Source organism: Carica papaya, chromosome 3, assembly GCF_054855325.1.
Source record: "Carica papaya isolate Zhongbai chromosome 3, ASM5485532v1, whole genome shotgun sequence".
Classification (NCBI taxonomy): domain Eukaryota; kingdom Viridiplantae; phylum Streptophyta; class Magnoliopsida; order Brassicales; family Caricaceae; genus Carica; species Carica papaya.
This window is the reverse complement of record NC_142311.1, coordinates 9458938-9481691: the sequence shown is the minus strand read 5'-3', so window position 1 is coordinate 9481691 and position 22754 is coordinate 9458938. Positions and strand designations below refer to the sequence as shown.

The window sequence follows — 22754 nt, the reverse complement described above, 5'->3', positions numbered from 1 at the left end:
ACTATTTGCCTATATAAAGGATTCCATTAAAGTGAATAGGACATTGCAGTAGTATTCTACTTTTTCAAAGTGTTGAAAATCCTATTTACAGTGGCATTTATCTTAGCCCAATATTACACCACAAAAAGGAACGTACATACTTGTCTATATATTATTTTTTTACTTTAGTTTTTCGTATAGTAATTAATAACAACAACTTGTTTTTAGTCTTATAGCCAATTGGCTTTAAGTTCTTTTCAGCTTGCTATTGGGGCAACTCGCCGTAGTATATAATATGCCTGAATAATACTTGAATTAAATCCCAATCATGCCCTTGGCCGGCAAGCAAGAAGAGAATATTTACTCACACAAAAGATAAATTCACTAAATTAATTATATAAAAGAGGGAGTCCGAAAATGGCATCACAAAGACTTATATTTATTATGAGCTTGATATAGCCATGGAATTGTAACTTACAGATTGGCCTTCCAAGCACCCAAAAAAAATTTTACTGTATAGCAGCGACAGCCTCTTGCCTTCTCCATTTTCTGGCCTCTGGTGTGGTCACTTTCCCCTACTAAAATGGAAATTGTCCCACATAGCAAGGGCTCTCTCTCTCTCCCCCCTATCTTGGCTTATATCCTATACTCATAAGAAAGAATACAGAAAAGAGCAGCTACAGGCTGCCTTGCCTCATCTACCTTGTAACCTTCCTGAGTTTGGAAGGATTTTTCAACCTAGCTAATTAAAATGTAGCACTCCATACTGCATTTTCACCTTCCCCACACCGTCGGTGGACCTCCTTTATCCTCTCTGCAGACCTGCAGATCCCACTGCAACTCCAGTCAAATGAAGCAACGCAGATGTTTCCTGCCTGGGCTTTCCATTCGCAATCTACAGAAAGAAGTAAAAGGTCTTGGATTACAGATTTCCAGAAGCACAAGCCAAAAAGAAAGCTAGATTTGTTTCCTTGGCTCATATCAAAGACAAATATATATACACACATATTATTTGATGCATAAGTCATGGTTTATTGGTTGTTTCAGCTGGGGGAGGGTGTTGAAAAATCTATACCTGCAGTAACTATTTTCCACTGAAAATCACATAATAAACAAAGAAATAAGTGGATTTAATTTGGTATGGAGTATGTTTCTTCATAGCTTATAATTGATAGATAGAGACTCACCCCCTGCTTCACATGATATTACACATATATACATATACATCTTTTTCAGATAATTACTTGACAACAATCTCATATCTTCAAATTCCCAGAAAATTCAGGAACTTACCAGGTGGGGTGCCACAACATAGTCTCCTGTCATCAATATGCTCCGCATCAAGCCCAATAAACCAAGATCCCAGCGAAACATCCTCATTGGCATACTTGTGTAGGACATGCCTGAAATAATTATTTGCACAATAAACATCGTGAATTGATATAGTCAACAATTGAATCCATACATGAGCTTCCATCTCATATTTCGAACAAAGAAAATGGGATCTTACTGATTTATAGATATATAAGTAGCCAGATCCTTTGAAATGGCATATAGCTGTCCAGTAGCATGACGGAAATACCTATTTCCAGCCTCACCAAATTTCCAATACTCAGGTTCATGATACCGAACTCCTCTGCTCCAAAAAAATTTGCAGTTACAAAAACAAAATTTATTTCTTATTTCATATTTTGCTGGGGGTTCCTTAAACAAAATACATCATTTCCAGGGGAAAAGAGGTCAGGAAATCTAGCTTACTTTTGAGAAAGGACAGGACCGGACTTCATGCATCCAATATATACCCGTGGCTTTGATCGGTGTCTAACAAGAGTTTCTCCCAGTGTTGCTGCCAAATTATTACACGCACCAACCACTAAATTATACTTACACTGAAATTCATAATTTTGCTAATTCAGGAACAGGCAAGATCTACCCTCAACGAGAGCAGGTCTTTTGATTGTTAAGAGAAGTTCTTCAATATGCTTTGAAAGGAAAATAAATTTGAGGAATTGAGTGATTGCATGATTGGCAATGAAAAATTGATTCTAGACCTACTAATTATATTGTAACTTTTTAATTGTCAAAAAAAAAAAAGAAAGAAATTCCGAATTAATTATAACTATTTAATTATATATATCCATTCACAAAACAACTTGGAGAAAATATTAACTTACCTATATTTACATGGACATCATCATCGACTTTGACATAAAAATCTGCATCCCACAAAGAAACTGCAGTAGCGAAATAGATCTTTGTCTTGGCTGACAGTTCAAGGTATCCTTCAACATGATCCTGATCAAATAGCAGAAAAGCAGACATACAAGTACGTGATTCTTTTCCTTCTCCCGCAAATATATAAATATATGTGCGTTATAGAAAATTTTCTATGAAGATAACAGATCAAATTACAATTAGTGACTGTCATAGTAGAAAAAGTATAAGATTAAAGCATTACCAGTTTCATGATATCTCCATGCTTTCTGTCCTCTGCTTCAACAGCTCGGTCCAAAATCCCTCCTGAAGTAGCACTTCAATAATTAAGAGAAAAAAAAGTAGATCAGTGGACTATTTTATGTATGATTGAGCAACATATATGCAGTCTGAGATTTCTAGACGGCAAAGCTCATGCTACAGGCTCTAATGCCGATGGCCAATAAGAAGGTACTGTCCCTAGGAAAGTAAGATTATCCTTTGATCTGGACAAGAGAAAATCAGCATATGCATTACTGAAATGCTTGCAACATCATCAGCTTGCTTCACTATAGAAGCTGTTGATGTAGTATAAAAAGTCAAAAAATAAAAAGAAGAAAAGAAATTGAATGATAACCTTACATCATACTAGGGAAATTAAAACAACCTTCCATGACATCCAAGACATGATCTTTATGCATTCTTGTGCAAACCTACACTTCAAGGCTCTTCAAACATCCCCTTGGTTAAGATCAAGATAGTACATGTGTCCTAACAGCAAAACATATTTTAACTGCAACTCCAACTAACAATACCTTTCATCACTCAATTAATGTGAATATAACTATATAAGCTTGTGAAGCGTCAGTTACAACAGTCTAAAGTTAAAGCATTAATCATGGTTCTGTAATTGATAAATAAAAAAGAAGTACTGACTAGCAAATTGCATGTGAGACCATGATCAACCAAAAAGCAGGCCCAGAGTCCAGAAATGAGGTTCTAGTTTTTGCATATAGAACAATGAGCTCAAGCTAAATTGGATGGTCAGCTATTGCAGCTTTGTCAAAATAATAACAACAATATGATGATAATAATAATGATGACAATCATAATAATATTAAATTCTCACCTATGTCCAATGACAAAGCGGATGATAATGCCCTTTTCTTCCTCCAACTTCTTCCTTTTCTCACCTGTTATCCATAATTTTAGAATTGAGCAGTCATTAGAACACTTTTCCAACATAGGAATAGCATAGATGCACATCAAACAACGGGTAAGAAATCAAGGAATCAATCCATGAACCTTGTGGCATCCACGTGGCACGTACTGAATCTCGTCTCTTCCGACTACTAAAAGCAGTATTAATTCCTATAACCATCAAATATCTTCTCTTTCCAGATGACTGGGGCTTCTTTAAGTCATCTGATACAGGAGAACCACTTAGTATGGACTCCTGTGCTGCCCTTGCAGCAGCTAATTCCATCTCTAAATTTGAAATAGTCTTATCCAGAGTCCTGCGTTGAACATATTATATATAATAAGCTTTGAACTCAGATTCTCCCAAACTGAATAAAGTATAGTGCACTTACTGAATGGCATTATGTGTCTTGAAAACTTCCCCGAATATATCCTTGGAATCACGCTTTACTTCTTTCTGAAGCAGCTAAAGTACCAAACCAGATTACAATGCATAAGCAATTTGACAAGTAACATAAAAGAATGAATGAATACCCACAAACTTAAATCTATCAAATACAAAGTTACTCACAGTTTTTGGATTACAGCCCTCTGAAATTAATTTCAGTCTTTCAGCTTCTACCGGAGTCGTCAATGTAATGCCTTTAGATTCAGGAACTGCCCACATCCTGTTAAACAACTCATCCTCGTCAACAACCCATCATACGTGAAATACTTTTGAAGGGCGTGTAGTCCATTGAAAAATCAAAATATAAGCTTGAAGGATATCTGAAACACAAAATCCTTCCGTAGATCATAGCATATATGATAGTAATTATATAAATATATATATAACCAAGAAACAAAGGCAAATAAAGCAGAGAAATGGACTGCTAGTTCAGACTAGAGTTGACTAGTCACCAAGAATTCATATCGTATAAGAACCACGAGTACCAATTCAGATCCAATTCACTCTTACGAACAATTGGCGAAGCAAACATCAAAAGCTTCATCACACCAGAATTGATTGAATTTGAAATAAAAGCCATCTTTCACTTAAGAAACCAATATATACGTACAGTCAAAGCAAATTAGAACAAGCAAGTTTCAGATCCCAGAGGAAGATTTAACGAACACCAAAACACTTGCATTTAAATTTGGGCTCAAACCCATTTTCCCAAACAGCTTCAAATCAACAAATTCATCGAAACCCCTGAATCTTGACCCCTTCGTAGAATAATTGAAAAATAAAATTAAATGGAAAAAGTACCTATTAGTGAAGAGCATTCCAGCACAGAAGGAACCCAAACACAATAAAAATGTCCATTTACGCGACAGAGAACTTCTATTAGGCAGCTCTCCTTTGCCTTTGAACGACATTTTCCTCTGCAATAATCTGCTACTTTCTCTAACTCACCGATAGCTATCTAAAGCAAAAACCCACAGAATACAAATAAAAAGAGCACATGTCGAAGAGTGACCCAGAAGCCGAGAAAATTCACCCAAGTTAAAAAAATCAGAATCAGAGCTGAAAAGTGGACGCTAGAGGTGGAAGATTTAAAGGCGTAGAAGAAAAGAAAGAAGAAATTGAAACAGAGAGAGTACTCTGCTGAGAGCTTCTCCTTCTTCTGCTTCTCCTTCTTCTTCTTCTTATAATTTGTTCCTTTCTTTTTTTATCTTTTTTACTTTGTTCTGTTTCCCTGTCCAGAGATTGTCTTTTAATTTTCTCTCCCAGCTCACAGGTCACACAACTTTGCAGGCAAGAGACGTTGAACAGAAGTGAGAGAAGACTCACTAACCGCCCTCTACTTTCCACCAAATTACCAAATGGCCCTACAACTTTATTAATTTTTTAATTTTGGTCCCTGCGACTGTGACTCACAGTCATGGTGCTACACGACATTGCCCATATTTTTGTTTTACATGCTTAATTAATTAGGTACTCGGTTATACTTATTTCCACCTCCATTCATTGTCTAAATTAAGAAGCGCGGCTTACAATTTAGGAAACTATGTTATAAATTTTGAGTTGTATATAAATTTTTTTTTATATTTTCCCATGTAATAATTTATAAAATTTAATTAAATTATTAACATATAAAGCATATATTGCTAAATATTTACGAGGTTAGTTATCAATATAAAGATAATATATTGTTATTTTAAGTATTTTGAATCAAAAAAATTAGATTAATTTATAATATTTATTTTTTATTATTGTTGTACTTTTTTGCCATTTAATTTTTGTGGGTAGTATTATAACATCAGTAAAAAAAAAATCACTTACAATTTATGCTGATAATAATTCTAATGGTAATATTTTTATAATTTTTTTTTAAAATTTATTCTTGTAATAATGTTTAAGATAAATTATTAAACTATTCTTTAAATTTTAGTTGTTGTGGTCTTTAATGCTTTTTTTATTATAATTTAATTTTTAGTATTTATTTTAAATTTTTTATTTTCATCTATTTTCAAAAAAATAAAATAATTGAGTAACTTTTGGAGACAAATTAAAAAATAACTCATGTTTGTACAAAATGAGTTGTTTTTTTTTTTTTAAAAAAATGATTTTTAATTATTTCAAAATTTAGAATTAACTATTTTAAAAAAAATTTAAATGTAACTTTTTCATTAGAAAATTTAATTTTAAAAACGTTGGAAAAACATTAAAAAGTAAATTATAAAAATCTTTATTTGTTAATTTATTATAATCATTGAGTGCACAAACAATAACTCACCCACACGCCAGTTAATATCCATAAATCACTCATGAATCACATTTCAATATAAATTTCACCATTGTTTTCTATGCACTAATTAAACGTTTACATAAATATCAAAAAATAATAAACTATTGAATCTTCATTATTATTTATTTATATTTATGTAAAATTATTTAAACAATAAATAATATATAATAAGATTCCAATTAAAAATCTCAAAAATTCAAAAGATATATATAACTAAAACACATCCTTATATGATTTTTTAAAAAAAAAAAAAATTACTTTTGGGTAATAATAAAAAGAGCCAGAGAGATAATAAGAAAGAATAGTTCCCTTTGGCCTATTTATATGTCACCTACCTCATTTTTTTTATAAGGGATGAAAAGAGTAATTTGCTATGGTCCAATTGACATGGAATACAATAACTAGAAATATATTTGGCAATTGGGTCGTAAACCATATTCCTTCACTATCAAATTCATATCGATATACATATATATATGTAATAGAAATGTTAAAATATTTCTGGGTACTTGCTTTAAAATGTTTCTTTTACTTATTTTGATTACCAATAGGTGAAATGTGATGGGGGCACATGCACGAAAATTAATCTGGCATGCATGCATGGGTTACGAATTATAGTTTTTCTTTTTTGCTTATATGTATATATTGTTGATATAATGAATTAGAACTACAATCATGCTCGATCCACATGAGGACTGTGGATGGAGAACAACTCAACATGCAGTTTAAAAAGTAAATTGATATTTTATAAGCATGTTAAGTTGACACACAGCTAATTGGGTTGATGGCCAAGCCATAGCTATTATATAATGCAATAATTACTCTTTATGCATGAAGCTACTTAGATACGTATGTATACACATTCAAAATGGATAGTAATGGTTAAAAAGTTATTAAAATATGTAAATTATTAATGTTAAGTGAAAGGATTTTTTGATTAATATATGGTAAAATATAATTCTTTTAATTATCATAAAAGGAATTATAAAAGTTGTTACATATTTTTCATTAAAATGAATTATTTTTAATAAAAAAAAAATTTACTTTTTAATAATTAAATACCACTTAATTACTATTACTAACTATTATTAATAATAAATACTCTTTAAAAATAACGAGTCATTATTAATTGATTCGCCGTTCTGACTTATTTTCGGCAGGCAAAAATTCCCAAATTTAAATATTAAATTAAATGAGTTGTTGTAAGATGGTTTAAAAAACTTAGGTACGTTACCCGAAAAAAAAAAAAATTAAAAAAAAAAAAATTAAAGTACACGTGACGAGAGTCGACGAGGATGCTACGTGGCGAGAAACGATTGGCGAAGGGTATCCATTAGATCTCGGGCTGTCCATTAATCATGTGACATATCGCATTTAGTGTCACGTGGAAACTGCAAGAATGTGGGCCCACTCGCACAAGCAACTTATACGTGTCATAATGTTCTTAGCTTACACTAAAATCAACGTTCCTTCGGCAGCAAATATGGGATGATGGGACCCCCCCCCCCCTCCCCAACCCATTATCAATTTATTTTATTTTATTTTATTTTAAAGGCAAAAAAGAGCATAGCATTCCATTTCATGTGCTTGCAAATGCATCCCATCTCTACACCTCTCTCTCTCTCTCTCTATATGTATATATATATATATATTATTGTATATTATATGTTACAACTAATTGTTATTTTTCTACATAGAATTTTGAAAAACATCAGCGACATGTAGCCAAAGTTCAAATGATTTGTAATTTTTTGAATGTAATATAAATATGAAAATATAATTTTTAAATGGAAAATAAAATTATTCTTTTGTGAGTTTATCATAGTTAACCAAAAGGAGATCTTGTTAATTAATTAAATTTACGCCTACCATTAAATTTAATTATTGAATTGTATGTCTAAACAAAAAAAAAATGTTAATATAAGCTCGAGATTATAATATTAATACTACTTATAACATTAATTATAAAATATCATTTTTTATAATTAAATATTAATATCAAAAAATAGTAATTTAAAATTATAATTTAATTATAAGGATAGTGATGTTTATAAATTTTTAACAAAGAATGTATATATAAAATTAAATATTACATTGATTTTAGATTCAATATGATTCTACGAAAGTAATTGCAATTCTAAGGAGATCATGACCATAATATTATAGCAATATACTCAAGGATATATACAGAATGGACCAAGCACTATATTGAATTAAAGGTATGAGAAGTAAGGAACGATCTAATCAAAAGAGAGATTTAGTTAGAGAGTCAATTATTATGTCAAAAATACAAAATTTTCAAATATAAAAAATACGAGTAAACCCTAATCATGCTAGCTGAGTGAATAAAAAATGAACATTTGAGAGAGTTGCTTAAAGCTAAGTGCAAGGTGAAGCAAAATAAAGGCTCACTGCTCCTTTAGGATTCGTAGGATATCGCGCATATATGGTTGTTGGCCAGTTATGGCTTTCACACAAGTGACATTTTGCTTGGTTTTATAGAAGGTGTATTGTTATAATAAATGGATAGTGTATAGAATTTTATTCTACATTAACTGTTGTATTGCATATTCTGATATGATATGTATATAACATTGTGTTATTTTAACGTAAACTGAGTAAATACGATTATATTGTACTAACAATATCAGAAATTTTAAAAAAATTGATATGTATGGTTAATCGAAATTATTTCAATAAAATGAAAGTTACTCATTTTTTAGAGAGATTGTCCTAGTAGTTTTAAAATTTTAAGAGACGAACGATTATGTTAAGAAATGTTTAAGTGTATATATATATATATATTTATTGGTGGTGCTTTTAGTTACTTATGAATTTGCAATAGTAATAAAAATATCTTAAAAAATTAAATTTATTTATTGGGTATATTTTTTTTTTGAATACTTTAGTTAAAAATTTATTGGCCGACTTTGTACTCGACAAGACAAGCCTTTGACAGTTGAATTTTTTTTTTTTTTGGTTAGGTTGGGGGGTTGAACTAATAAATAGCAACCAGAAAATGTGGTTCAAAATTATTTTACAATGAATGGGTGGGAGTATCCTGTTTAGATGGAGACTCCTTAATTATATTGAATATAAATTAATCCTAATACTCGAACCAATCAAGTTACTGAATGGATTAATTGTCATCTCATTGAAACCCACATACTGCTCGGTTTGGACTACCTCGATATATATAATTAATTATTTAATTTCACTAAGCATAATTAGTAGTTTAATTTGAAATAAATAAACAAGCATCAATCTCAAGTGCTTAACTGGTTTAAGAATCTTTAATTTAAGGGGAAAAAAAAGGGGGGGCCTGAATGTGGGGAGAAAGGTAGAGACCGGGTGGTGAAGATGGTTGTAACACTCACCAAAACTTTTTTTTTTATTAATAAATATAATTAATTAATTATTTATTTATTTTATTATATTATATTTTATTTTAATTTAATAAAAAAATGGAGTAAAATTTATTAAAGATTAAATTAAAAATAATTTAAAAAAATGGGTGAAAAATTAGATTCGAGAGGTATTTTTGAAAGAAAAATCAGAAACCGGCGGTCAAAATGTAATTTAGAAAAAATTTGTCATGTCAGATGCCCGATCAGCAACCCTGACCAAGCAGGACGCGCCAAGTGGCAAAGGCACTAATGCGGAAGGCCACATGGGCGATCCGCGTGCGCGCGATCGAATGGCTGAGGTCCGTTTCTCAGCGCACGGACGACCCAGAGTGAATCGCGATGGACGGCCCAGATTGGATCAAGATGAACGGTTCATATTCACTCCCTATTTAATCGCGATCGAACGGTTCAGATCAAACGCGATGGATGATTCAAATCAAAAGCAGATGGATATAAATAACCTCATTCGCACCAAAACTCTAACCCTAGCCACCAGAATCCCTTGCCGGAGAAGACAACCCAGCCGCCGAGGAGCCGACCGCCGCCACCCGCCGCCACATCAAAACCGTTTCCGACCGTCAAAAAAGGTAAAAAAAATTTTTTGCACGAAATTCAATTTTAAGATCATTCATGGCCAAATCGGAGTGAAAGAATCGACCAATTGGCTAGAAAACATCGTTGAAGCCTGGTGGCATCGCCGCAGGAAATTTCACAAATTGCCTCCGATGAGTCCCTTCTTGATTATCGTTTCGCGTAATTTTTTTACCGTTGTGATCACCGTTTTCTTCTCTACAGTTTGACCAAAGCGAAACACCCAACCGTAATGTAAGCCAGAGGAGTCGCTGCACCGGATAGCCCCGCCGCTGGTGAGTTTTAGTGTTTCGTATTTTTTCAGTCCACCGAGACCCTTTAGCGTGTGTGCTTGCAAGAATCGATGCAAAATCGGTTGAATTTAGCCAAAAATGGCTGACCCGAGATGGACTGCTACCGCGGGGGCGGCGCTGTCGCCAGAGCACGGCGGAACCGTCGTGCCAGATTTTTAAAATTTGTCGAGCGTGCCCTGGGACTGATTTTGGATTTATTTAAAATATTTGTATGTACTATAAGCGCGTTTCAATTTCTGGAGAAAAATTCAGGGAACTTAGAGATCACCCGTAGGCGCAGTAAACCGTTTAGCTTTTCGGTGTTAAATCGAGTAAAGATCCCTCACCCTATTCCCTATGATAGAATTGAAGTTTAAATAAATAATAATACGGTATTTTGTACAAATTAAATAAATGTGTATAACTAATTACGGATTGTTAATGGAGCCCGAACTGGACATTATTATCTGTTGATTTATTTTACAGTGTAAAAGCATGATAGTATCTGATTTATCTATTTTATGGTTTAAATGCGTGTATTAATGCCTTACTTGAACACTGTTTGATTTGAGATTTGAGACATGATTGCATTACCGGATGCATGTTTATTTGTTTATGTGATTATGTTTGATTTGGTAATTGAGACTAAAGGAAGACAGAAAAGGGGTGTGATCAAATAAACAGATGGAATGACAGCCTTACTAGATATCCTGGGAGATGGTGGACGGACCAAATACATAGGGAACCCTACCATGAACGTTGTCTCATACCGGACGAGATATGAAGACTTGGTAATTTAGCGCTCATACCGGACGGGGTATGGAGACGGCCTGCTTCACCCTCATACCGGATGGGGTATTAAGGCTTAATGTCTTGGCGCTTATACCAGACGGAGTATGGGGACGGCCCTGTAATTGAGATTATTAAAGGAAATGGTTCATGTGTAGAGGGGACATCCCTATGAACCCCCATGGATACTAGTAGGCTAGTGAAATGAGAAACGGTTATGATTTAATTTATTGTTAATGGATATGAATTTATGATGTGTTATATGTTACTAGGTGTTCATGAAGTTATGATATGTACGGTATTATTGTCTCTATGGGTTGTTTTCATAAATTTCACTACATTATGTGAACAGTAAATGATTTTTTGATTGATAAACGAATTTGCTAAATTTAGTTCTCTATTGGTTGTGTTGATTTTATACCAACTTTTACTTATGTGCCGGCAATATGGTGTAATATTCTTATTGTGCTAGTGTAACTCATCCTTTATTTAACTATTTCATATCAAGAGTACCTAGTTTCAGAGCCTGATCCGCAAGAAGATTTCGAGTAGATACTAGATACTTTCTATTTTTTATTATTTTTCTTATTTCTCGTATTTCTTTCAAAGAATTCATTCCGTAATGACTTGAGGATATGCTCCGAGCTTGTGTTCTTGACCCCGGAGGCCATTGGGATGACCATCTACCCCTGATAGAGTTTGCTTACAACAACAGATACCAAGCGAGTATTGGCATGGCTCCATATGAGGCGTTATATGGGCGCCAATGCAGATCGCTGATTTGTTGGGAAGAAATTGACGATAGAAAATTGTTCGCTCCAGATTTGGTAGAGGAGACTACATCCAAAATAGTTAAGATCATGAAGAACATTCAGACGGCTCAAAGCATGTAGAATAGTTATGCGGACACCCAGAGGAGAGATTTAGAATTTGAGAAAGGCGATCGGGTGTTCCTTAAGGTTTTTTCTTTTAAGAAAATCAATAGATTTGGCATGAGAGAGAAACTGAACCCCCGATTTATTGGACCATTTAAACTCTTAGACAGAGTTGGTACCCTGCCTACAGACTAACACTGCCTCCAGAACTTTTCAAGGTGCACAATGTGTTTCATGTGTCCATGTTACGCAAGTACAACCCAGACCCCTCTCATGTCTTAGCCCACGAGCCTCTTCCACTCCAAGAAGATCTATCCTACGAAGAAGTACCAGTCGACATTGTGGATCGAAAGAGCAAATTGCTCCGCAACTGAGAAATTTCCTTTGTAAAGGTCATATCGCACAACCACACATCGAAATAGGCTACATGGGAGCTAGAATCATATTTTAGAGTCCAGTATCCCCAACTGTTTGATTGAGAGTGAGAGAGAAATTTGAGGGACCAAATTTCTTTTAAAAGGGGGAGAGTTGTAACACCCACCAAAATTTTTTTTTTTCATTTTTTATTAATAAATATAATTATTTATTTTATTTTATTTTATTTTATTTTAATGAAAAAAATGGAATAAAATTTATTAAGGATTAAATTGAAAATAATTTTAAAAAAAATGGATGAAAAATTAGATTCGGATGGTATTTTTAAAAGAAAAATCAGAAACCGATGGTCAAAATATAATTTAGAAAAAATTTGTCACGTTAAACACCCGATCAGTAGTCCCGACCAACCAGGATGTGCTAAGTGGCAGATGTGCTAACACGGGAGGCCACACGGGGGGAGCGTGGGCAATCCACGTGTGCGCAATCGAACGATTGAGTTCCGTTCGCACGCACACGGATGGCCCAGAGTGAATCGCGATGGACAGCCCAAATTGGATCGCGATGAACAGCCTAGATTCACTCCTATTTAATCGCGATCGGAAGGACTAGATCAAACGCGATGAACGACCTATATCAAAAGTGGATAGGTATAAATAAATATATTTGCACCCAAACCCTAACCCTAGCCGTCAGAACCCCTCGCTAGAGAAGACAACTCAACCGCCAGAGAGCCGACCGCCGCCACCCGCTACCACACTAGAACCCTTTTCGACCGCCAAAAAATGTAAAAATTTCTTTTTTTGCATGAAATTCAATTTTAAGCCCACCTATGGCTAAATAAGAGTAAAAAACTGGCCAATTGGTCGAAAAACACTGATGAAACCCGGCGGCACCGCCGCAGAGAATTTCACAAATCGCCTCTAATGAGGCCCTTCCCAATTCCTGTTTTCTGTAATTTTTTCACCGTTGTGATCACTGTTTTCTTCTCTACAGGTTGACCGAAACGAAACACCCAACCGTAACGTGAGCCAGAGGAGCTACCGCACCGAAGAGCCCCGCCACCAATGAGTTTTGGTTTTTCATATTTTTTCGGCACACCGAAGCCCTTTAGCGTGTGTGCTCGTAGGAATCGATGTAAAATTGATCAAATTCGGCCAAAAACAACCGACCTGAGGCAGACCGCCACTGTGGGTGACAGCGTCGTCGCCGTAGCACGGCGTAGCCGCCGTGCCGGATTTTTAAAATTGATCGAGCGGGCCCTGTGATTGATTTTCAATTTATTTAGAATATTTGTACGTACTATAAGCGCGTTTCAGTTCCCGAAAAAAATTCAGGGAACCAAGAAATCGCCCGTAGGCGCAGTAAACTATTTAGATTTTCTACGTTAAATCGAGTAAGGATCCCTCACCCTATTCCCTATCATAAAATTAAAATTTAAATAAATAATAATACAGTATTTTTTACAAATTAAATAGATGTGCATAACTAATTACGGATTGCTAATGGAGCCCGAACCGGATATTGTTATCTGTTGATTTATTTTATAGTATAAAAGTATGATAGTATCTGATTTATCTATTTTATGGTTTAAATAGATGTATTACTGCCTTACTTGATCACTGTTTGATTGGAATTTGAGATATGATTGCATTGCCGAATGCATATTTATTTGTTTATGTGATTATATTTGATTTGGTAATGGAGACTAAAGGAAAACAGAAAAAAGGTTTGATCAAATAAACAGATGAAATGACAGTCTTACTAAATATCCTAGGAGATGGTGGACGGACCGGGTACATAGGAAATCCTACCGTGAACGTTGTCTCATACCGGACGGAGTATGGAGACTTGGTAATTTGGTGCTCATACCGGACGGGGTATGGGGACGACCCTGTAATTGAGATTATTAAGGAAAATATTTTAGGTGTAGAGGGGGCATCCCTATGAACCCCCATGGATACTAGTAGGCTGATGAAATGAGAAACGGTTATGATTTAGTTTATTATTAATGGATATGAATTTATGACGTGTTATATGTTACTGGGTGTTTATGAAGTTATGATCTGTATGATATTATTGTCTCTATAGGATGTTTTCATAAATTCCACTACGGTAAATGATTTTATGATTGATAAACAAATTTGCTAAATTTAGTACTCCATTGTTTGTTTTGATTTTATACTAACCTTTACTTCTGTGCCGGTGATATAATGTGATATCCTTACTGTACTAGTGTAGTTCATCCTTTATTTAACCATTTCAGATCAAGAGGACCTAATTCCATATCTCAATCCTTAAGAAGATTGGGAGTAGATGCTAGATACTTTCTATTTTCTATTATTTTTCTTATTTCTTTTGTTTATTTCAGAGAATTCATTCTATAATGTTGTTCAGTACTTGTTATGGTGTAAGGAATGTAAACCTTAACATTTTATTTCGCTTCCGCACTAAAATTATTATATATTTTCTTTTGGATTTTCGAGGTCACTACAATGGTGGCATGACACAACTAATTTCCCATTTAATTACCACGTAATCTAGTTGTATGTCCCATGTTTCATCAATTCCTGCATTTAATTATTTGCTATTCTTGTTACACCAAATTATACCATAAAATTTAATTTTAAATTTCAGTTTTTCTTTTTACTAATCAAAAGATTATATTAATTAGGTAATATGTATATACTTAACATAATTCAAAAAAGGAAATTTACTAATTTTTAATAGTTTAATGGTTTACCCTTATTCTCTTTATAAAGGGTGTATCATTCAATTTTTTAGGACTATGCACTCTTTATTGTAAAATAAATTGTTTAATATGAAAAATATGGCTTACAATATAAAATAAAATAAAATAAAAATGTATATAATGACATTAAAAAAAAGTCAATCAAGTAAACTATATAATTCCATTTTGAAAAAGTTTGTTAACGAAAGAGTTTATAAATTCAAATTTGAATTAGGTGGAGTTTAAAGAAAGTTGATTTATACTTAAATTAAGATTTAGTTTGATAATTAAAGCTATTAAACTTATTTATCGATAATTTCTAACAATTAAATTTATTTATTTATTTAAAAAAAAAAAAGAGTATACATTTAAACAAAGAATTAATCAATAAATAACATCCTACATAAATTTATCAATAATATTAACGTGAAGGGTCTTATAATATTTTATTTTCATTAAAAATATGAAATTTATTTTCTTAATTAAAAGGGTTTGAAAACAAAATAATAATAATAATAATAATAATTGACGGCAGAGATTAGTTGGTTAGTAAGCTTGCAAGATTGAGTTGCCGTCATTTCACGACATCCATCTCTTGCTTCCCTGCCAACCCAAAAGCTGCCATTGCACGAGACCAAACTTGCTTGTTGGTGAACTGCCTTTTTCAAACTCACCTTCTAAACCAGACATGGCCGAGCATTATTTTGCTTAAATTTTAAATTTTAAATTTTTAATCCATTTGGGTTTTTAATTTATTATCGAATAAAAATTTAATCAGTTTATGTAAAATAATTATAAAGACATATTATATAAAATAAATAATAAAACCAGAGATATATAAAAAAAAGAAAGAAGCAATTTCCTTTTTTGCTTTTGGTCAGCCTCCACTGCCCATAAAATTTGATGGGTAGCAATCAGATTCATAAATACATACTTCAAATTACTCAACTAAACTATTAAATGTCTGTTTCTGCAACAAGTTAATTCTCTAAGAGGTAAAATACCCAAGCCCAATATATATACATACATACATACATACATACATACATACATATACTTAAATTATTTATTTAATATAACAACATATTTTCTGAACGTGATAAGATTTAATAAGATTAAATCTAAATCGAGCAATAAAATGGATGATGTGATGGGTTTCCCAAAAATCTGAGGAGTGGGCTGTTGTTGATTCCATGCCATAATTTATGGTTTAGGTTAGGCCCCAGCTGGTCTGATTTGGTGGAAGATGATGGAATGGGAACACTTCTCCCCTCCCCTAATGGAATCACCTGCTTTCAATTATGTATTTTAGGGAATACGATCATATATATACGTGCATGCACATAATATATAGATATAAATTCATGCGTATAATGGGGGCTCCATATATAAATGCAGACATTGATGGCCATGTCCAGCTACTACCCATCTCCATCTTTCTGTCCATCACCACATGCTTCATGTGGTGTCTGCACTGCCATTTTCTAAATCAAACTCATTCCTTCCTCTCAATCTCCCTCTTTTCATTTCCTTCTTTTGCCTCCTCCAATGAAGAAGTCTTCTTTATCATTTTCTTTTTTTAAAAAAAGGAAAAATCTGAAAGTGAATATTTCTAAAGAGAAAAAAAGAAAATCATGTGGATGTTATTTGAGAAATGATTTCTTTAGGATTCTCAAACAATGCTCATCATGGATTACCTTTTTTTTTTTTCATTTAAAATTAATTTTTGAAGTTAAATTTACAAATGTATTATGAACTAAAGTTTGGAGGACCAAAATGGTACTTCTTGGATTTAGCTCCATAGGAAATTTATAAATAAGAAAAATATTGTATAATAAGAATAATAAATTGGATAATTTTCTATACTAAGAAGTTGACATAATATAAATTAATGTGTGTATATATAAAATCTTCATAACCACTGGTTACTCAGACTGACACTTGTGATCTTTCTGTAACTTGAGCTCTAAAATCAACCTTGGAAGGCGACATGGGGACGAACATAACCTCCTTAATGTTGCTTATTATTCCTCTATCATATGGATTTCCTGAACCCACATACAGCTGCCTGAAATTTTCATAAGATGTCTGCATTGAACACGAAGCCAAGAAGAGATAAAACTTTAATAGGAAGCAAAACCAAACTGAAAGTACGAATTAATAGATTAATTAGTTAAACCGTTGTTGCGTTCTTATATAAGCAATTGTTTTCCTTTACTTAAAATTTCTTGTCTTTGGTAAGTTCAGTACAACAGAACAGAATTACTGGAAAACCAACCTGATTGATGGCAATCAGATAGAAATGGAAGATTGCAAGACCTGCGAGAAACCAAATGGCTGCAGAAGTGAATAAAACCAGTGCTAATGTTTCAGGAGAGTTCCTTAGCACGTCAGAGAATCCAGTCTCAGTTCTCAACATTCTCTGGTGCAACCTCCAGAAAGAAAATATGAGTACGTACACGAAGAAAACCAAAGCTGACAGTACAAACATCAGAAAGAATCGATAGTTCCGCTGCATTGCACATACCAAAACTCTTTCAGTAAATGTAAATTAGTGCATAAATACATCTCGAAGATAAATATATACATTAAGCCATTTTAAATCTTAAATAAGTTAATGGATAGGCTTCAATCTATAATAATATATTAGATTCTGAACCAAAACTATATTAATAGATAGAGTTGTTCGATATGTATATAAACTTAGATTTTTGCAAATATTAGTATTTTCAGCGAGACAAAGATTGTTGGTTGATTTTGGTTATTTATTCACATGAGTTTTGATTGTGCACGAGTACCAAAGCAATGCATTGACCAATCCATGGACTATGGTGATCGAATTTCTCAACACAGTTGTTGCAGATAGCACAGTGACAGCTTCTTGGCGGCCTAAAAATCTTACAAATCCGGCAGTATTTTAGCCTCAACTCGACACCATTTACAGTAATCCTCTTCCTTCTGGTTCCACCTCTCTTATGTCTATATGCATCTGTATATGCAAAAATTTCTTTTTTGAGAATACATCTCTTGTTAATCATCCTGACACTTTATTGCAGCGTGAAGATTGGAGACAACGTCCCTTGCCAACAGATATGGTGCAATATGCTAGAACTGATGCGCACTATCTACTGTACATCGCGCACAGTTTAATTTTTGAACTCAAAAAGAGGGGCAATGGTATGCATTCTACCTTTTTCTGTTTGTCTATTGAAAATTTATCTTGTTTACTAAACAAAAATAGAAAAAGTAAAACTCGCAGTGTATTATTAAATAGTTGCACCTGCAACCAATAAATATCAGCCCTGGGTCTTAGTGAGAATTTGGGAAGAAGATCATGCAAGAATGCCAGATGACAGGCTTCTGAAATGCAATGTTTTTAAAGATGCTGACTGGAAAGCAGATACATAAGTCAATTGGGGAAAACTTTTAACTCATGGCAAAAAATATTCAGTCTGATTGCATTGGGCCAGAATTTTAAATGCTGACTATTCTTATGAACCTTTTATGTACTATCCTCCATAGCATCAAATGCTAAATATATTACCGTATCAGAAAATTCATCTTGCTCCGATGACAAATTCCATTTTCTTCTCGAGGCTAGTCAGCGGTCAAACATGATATGTTTGCAACTTTATACTAAAGAAGTAGAAGCTTTTCCTGGGGATGCAGCTGCATCATCAATATTATCTCGGCAGATAAATGGTCCGGGAGGTGTTTCATCAGTTTCTTGTGAAACCCAGGTATACGTCTGTCTATATGTTCTTATACATTGGCATCTGTAACTTCTTAACATTTTTGGTGATGTATTTGCAATTCAGTTTCAGGATGCTGTAAGAAGACTATGTGCATGGAGAGATTTAATGGTTAGTGATACTTTTCAATTAGCTACCAATTTGAGAATAAGTTTTGTAGCTTTGTGATTAACACTCTTCTTCATGGAGAAAGGAACTATGTGTGTGAAGAAGTATCTTCCAGTTCTAGGAAAATTTTCCTAACTCAGAGATGTTCGTAAATTTGAATATAGTTCTGCACTATAGAAATCGAACTAGCTGTTCTATTTTATGCCTTCATATGCACAAAAGTTATATATTGTGCATACATAAAATTTCGTGAACTATTTATTTTCGTAAGACTCCATTGCTTGTGAATAACTTATTCTTGATTGAATATTTACTGCTCGTTTAATGAGCAAATAACTCTTTAATAAAGAATCTCAGCTCATAGTTTCCATATCTGTATGGCTATAGAAGCTTGATTTCCTAACAGCGTCTCAAAAACTCTGCAGCATCTTCTTGTTATATTTCTATTTGAGTGCTGTTATTGGAATTTTCTTATTTTTATTTTAACAATTCTGGCATTCCCTGTACTTTCAAGTTGTTGCTTTATTATTTTCTGATGCTGCAAACATAGTATTTCTGATCATTGATCTCTCCAATTGGAAGTTGTAGATATAAAATGATCTAGACTTTGCATTTAATGTGTGTTTCATGCCAGGCCCGTGTTCATGATGAAAGCTTGAGATATGTATTATCAGATCAGGCAATCATTGCTCTTGCGAATAGAGATCCAGCAACTCCAACAGATATTTACAGCACCATAGCTCAAGCTGACTTGATTGCTGATTCTTTAAATTCCAGTTCGTTGCTTTCTTCTCCATCTGCTGTTGTTTGTAGTCATTTGGACGATGTCTGTCAACTAATCCAGGACAAGTCTGGCAAACTCGATGATATTCTTCCGAAGATTCTTCAACGATGCCTGGGTCCAAATGGGACTTGTCCATTGTCTGTGTTCAATTATGCTTTGCTGATTAATTGCAACCTGAAGCTAACCAATAGTCTAATTTCCAAGCAAAATGGGGTTAAAAATCCAAAGCATGTTTCTCGGAAAGCCTCAAGAGAGCTATTCGTTAAAAGATTTTCCTGCAAATCTCCAGTTTATCATAATTGTCGGATTTATGCAAATGATGGGCGGTTGCTTTGTTACTGTGACCGAAGAAAGCTTGAATGGTTAGTGTACTAATTTTGTTTTTCATATTCATTTCATCAGTGAATTGCATTCTGTCATCACTATGTAACTATGGTGTAGGTATCTTCATCGAGATCTAGCAAAGCTTGTTGAAGAGGATCCACCTGCAATAATGCTTCTATTTGAGCCTAAAGGCCGTCCAGAAGATGAGGGTAATGATTTTTACATCCAAAGTAAGAAAAATATATGTGTTGGTTGTGGTGAAGGAAATCACTACATTCGTTATCGTATAATCCCTTCATGCTACAGAGTTCACTTCCCTGAGCACCTGAAAAGCCACAGATCTCATGATATTGTCTTACTATGTGTCGATTGTCATGAAATTGCTCATTCTGCTGCTGAGAAGTACAAAAGACAAATTTCTGCAGAGTTTGGAATTCCGCTCTTTGTTCAGAAAGTGGTAGATTCAAAACAGGCCCCAATTATATCTCCTGAGTCATCAGAATCAGTGGCAAACATTGAAGAGGCAGGTGTATCTCCTTTACAGTTAAGAACAGCTGCTATGGCTCTTTTGCGGCATGGACCTAGAATGCCATCTTACCGTCGGGAAGAACTGACACAGGTCTGAAAGCTATTACTAGCTTTGCTTAGTTTGTAGCCTGGGTTTTACATATATGATCTATTTGGTGTAAATTTATCCTATTATTAGATTTTAATTATTTGGTACGTACAATTCTGTTATATATTACGTATTTGTTAGCTAATTGAACCAATTTTACTCATATCCTTAGTTTTACCACAATAGATTTGTAATCTTATATGTCAAGTGAGAGATCATGAAAATAATGACTAGTTTTTTTCAATATGAAATTGACATCTGAGAATCCTGAACTGCATTACCAATATAACATTTAATCAATAAGAACTGTTCCCTCTTGCATTAAGCACTGCTTACTTTTACAATCATTTCATCTTCTCATTGTTCCTTGAGAATCCTGAACTGCATGTTCTTTAGGCATTTTCCCATTTATAGTCATCAAGATTCATATTTTCTTGTTTCTGCAGACTGTTATGAAGTATTACGGGGGAAGACAGATATCTGAGGAAGATTTAGAGAGAGCTTTGCTTGTTGGCATGAGTCCTCATGAAAAAAGAAGACTTGAGAAGAAAAAAGGATTGTCACTTAAACATTCTGCCGGCACATCAAAAGATGATTTTCTGGTCAGTAAACATGCTGCTGAAGCAAAAACTCTTCCAAGAGAGGAAGATCAAGATCAAGATATTTTAGCGAGACCAGATAATGACATAAGTGATCCCTCCACGTGTTCGGAACAAGGGAACAATGGAGTAGCCTACACTAATACTAGCAACGAAAGGAACTCAAATGGTCATGAGGGTTTGAGTACAAAAGATGCAGACGGTAACTGTGAGAACGGAAGTCTGCAAAATGGAGAAACTGACTTTATCAATCATCGAGTCAGTGAAAGTCCTCTGCCTAAACATAATTCCAAACTGTCATTACTTGGACATGGACCGCATGGGAAGCAAGTTGTGGATTATTTATTAAAGGAATATGGAGAGGAAGGTATTCGTCAGTTCTGTCAAAAATGGAGGCAAGTTTTTGTGGAAGCTATTCATCCTCGTTTTTTGCCCGCTGGCTGGGATGTGAAGCACAGGTATGCGTCTCCTTGGCTAAGCTTGTGTTTGCTTGATATGCATTAGTAATGCCATGCATCAATTCTTATTATTTTGTTCATAATTACAGTCAAGGGGAAAGTAGAGTTCACTTCCTATGCTTTGGTGTTATTACAATTCAAAGATTTGATATTGTTGTGACAATCCAGGATCATATAATTTACTATTCTTTTAAAGTTAAACAGAATTTTTAGGTTTTTCGAGATTATTTGTCCATGACCAAACTTTTGAATATGAGCACGTGAAAATTTGAAACTAAACCAACCAAAATTAAGAGAAAAATCTAGAAAAGATAATAGTTTGAAAACTTTTAACCCAGAAAAGAAAATTTCTGTCAAAAATATATAGCAGCTGAAATTTGTTTCTTTTTTCTTTTTGTCAAGGATTTGATTATGAACACTGTTTTTGCCAGTGGGAAAAGAGATTTTGGAGAATTCAGTGTATACAATCCTGCAAAGAAAGTCTCTGTTGCTAAGAGCTAGTCAATGGCATTTGGAGAAGGCTATGGAAGATCCAGATCGTTGCTTTGCTAATGTCTTGCATAGGATTAGTTGTTTTTATTATTTTTCAGATGTGATGAACATAGAAGGAGGGTATGTATTAATGTCAATCCAAACACCTCTTTTGGGACTTGATAGAGAAAAATGTTTTAAGGCAATCCACCAAAGTCCTCTTCAATTTTTTTGTTTTTACCTTTATAAATGTAACAGACAAGCGTTAATTTACACTATCAAAAAATGTCCTTTTAAATCTTTTTATCAATTTATAATCCAATTTTCTTATTATGAGAAAGATTAGCATTTCTTTTTTGAAAGCTCAATGTGATATTTATTTTTGTTTAAATTACTTTTGATACAATTTTAATTAATTCAAAATAAGTTTATCTCAATTAACAATGAATATTATTCGGTAATTAATTGTCACGTTGTCGAGTATTAGTAATTATCACA

General features: G+C 33.6%; 2 protein-coding genes and 1 pseudogene across 9 annotated transcripts; 1 reads left to right on the top strand and 2 right to left on the bottom strand.

The window, feature by feature from the left end:
• Nucleotides 1-397: 397 nt before the first annotated feature.
• On the bottom strand, nt 398-5096 carry LOC110811592 (putative beta-1,3-galactosyltransferase 2). 2 transcript variants are annotated; one of them, XM_088215600.1, is made up of 11 exons: nt 4622-5096; nt 3944-4140; nt 3765-3838; nt 3478-3689; nt 3302-3365; nt 2438-2510; nt 2154-2274; nt 1738-1825; nt 1490-1615; nt 1273-1382; nt 398-874 (listed from the first exon to the last, which is right to left on the bottom strand). In XM_088215600.1, exons 2-11 carry the CDS (start codon nt 4037-4039, stop codon nt 726-728), a joined length of 1113 nt encoding a protein of 370 aa, XP_088071726.1. In that variant the 5' UTR covers nt 4040-4140; nt 4622-5096; the 3' UTR covers nt 398-725. The 2 variants fall into 2 exon arrangements, with proteins under 2 accessions (XP_088071726.1, XP_088071725.1); XM_088215599.1 differs by having other exon boundaries at nt 3944-4040.
• Nucleotides 5097-17073: 11977 nt separating this feature from the next.
• LOC148266670 (putative protein S-acyltransferase 7 pseudogene) lies at nt 17074-18182 on the bottom strand (annotated as a pseudogene). The gene is made up of 3 exons (XR_015817844.1): nt 17943-18182; nt 17423-17656; nt 17074-17232 (listed from the first exon to the last, which is right to left on the bottom strand). The product of XR_015817844.1 is annotated as a putative protein S-acyltransferase 7 pseudogene (transcript).
• LOC110811495 (Polynucleotidyl transferase, ribonuclease H fold protein with HRDC domain-containing protein) lies at nt 17947-22566 on the top strand. Of its 6 annotated transcripts, none has more exons than XM_022038012.2 (8): nt 17947-18087; nt 18201-18321; nt 18697-18884; nt 18963-19007; nt 19639-20150; nt 20230-20731; nt 21175-21785; nt 22217-22566. In XM_022038012.2, the coding sequence occupies exons 2-8, from the start codon at nt 18237-18239 to the stop codon at nt 22284-22286; spliced, it is 2013 nt and encodes a 670-aa protein (XP_021893704.1). In that variant the 5' UTR covers nt 17947-18087; nt 18201-18236; the 3' UTR covers nt 22287-22566. The 6 variants fall into 6 exon arrangements, with proteins under 6 accessions (XP_021893704.1, XP_021893706.1, XP_021893707.1 ...); XM_022038014.2 differs by having other exon boundaries at nt 22188-22566; XM_022038015.2 differs by lacking the exon at nt 17947-18087 and having other exon boundaries at nt 18746-18884.
• Nucleotides 22567-22754: the final 188 nt, after the last annotated feature.

Excerpts from the sequence above, each read along its gene's own strand:
- LOC110811592 (XM_088215599.1), bottom strand. The coding sequence starts at position 4,731 with ATGTCGTTCAAAGGCAAAGGAGAGCTGCCTAATAGAAGTTCTCTGTCG. Across the intron at positions 2,275-2,437 it reads ATGGAGATATCATGAAACTG|GATCATGTTGAAGGATACCT; the intron begins GTAATGCTTTAA and ends CTATTTGATCAG. Across the intron at positions 1,616-1,737 it reads GGTCCTGTCCTTTCTCAAAA|AGGAGTTCGGTATCATGAAC; the intron begins GTAAGCTAGATT and ends TTTTTGGAGCAG.
- LOC110811495 (XM_022038012.2), top strand. The coding sequence starts at position 18,237 with ATGGTGCAATATGCTAGAACTGATGCGCACTATCTACTGTACATCGCG. Across the intron at positions 18,885-18,962 it reads CAGTTTCTTGTGAAACCCAG|TTTCAGGATGCTGTAAGAAG; the intron begins GTATACGTCTGT and ends TTTGCAATTCAG. Across the intron at positions 21,786-22,216 it reads GGCTGGGATGTGAAGCACAG|TGGGAAAAGAGATTTTGGAG; the intron begins GTATGCGTCTCC and ends TGTTTTTGCCAG.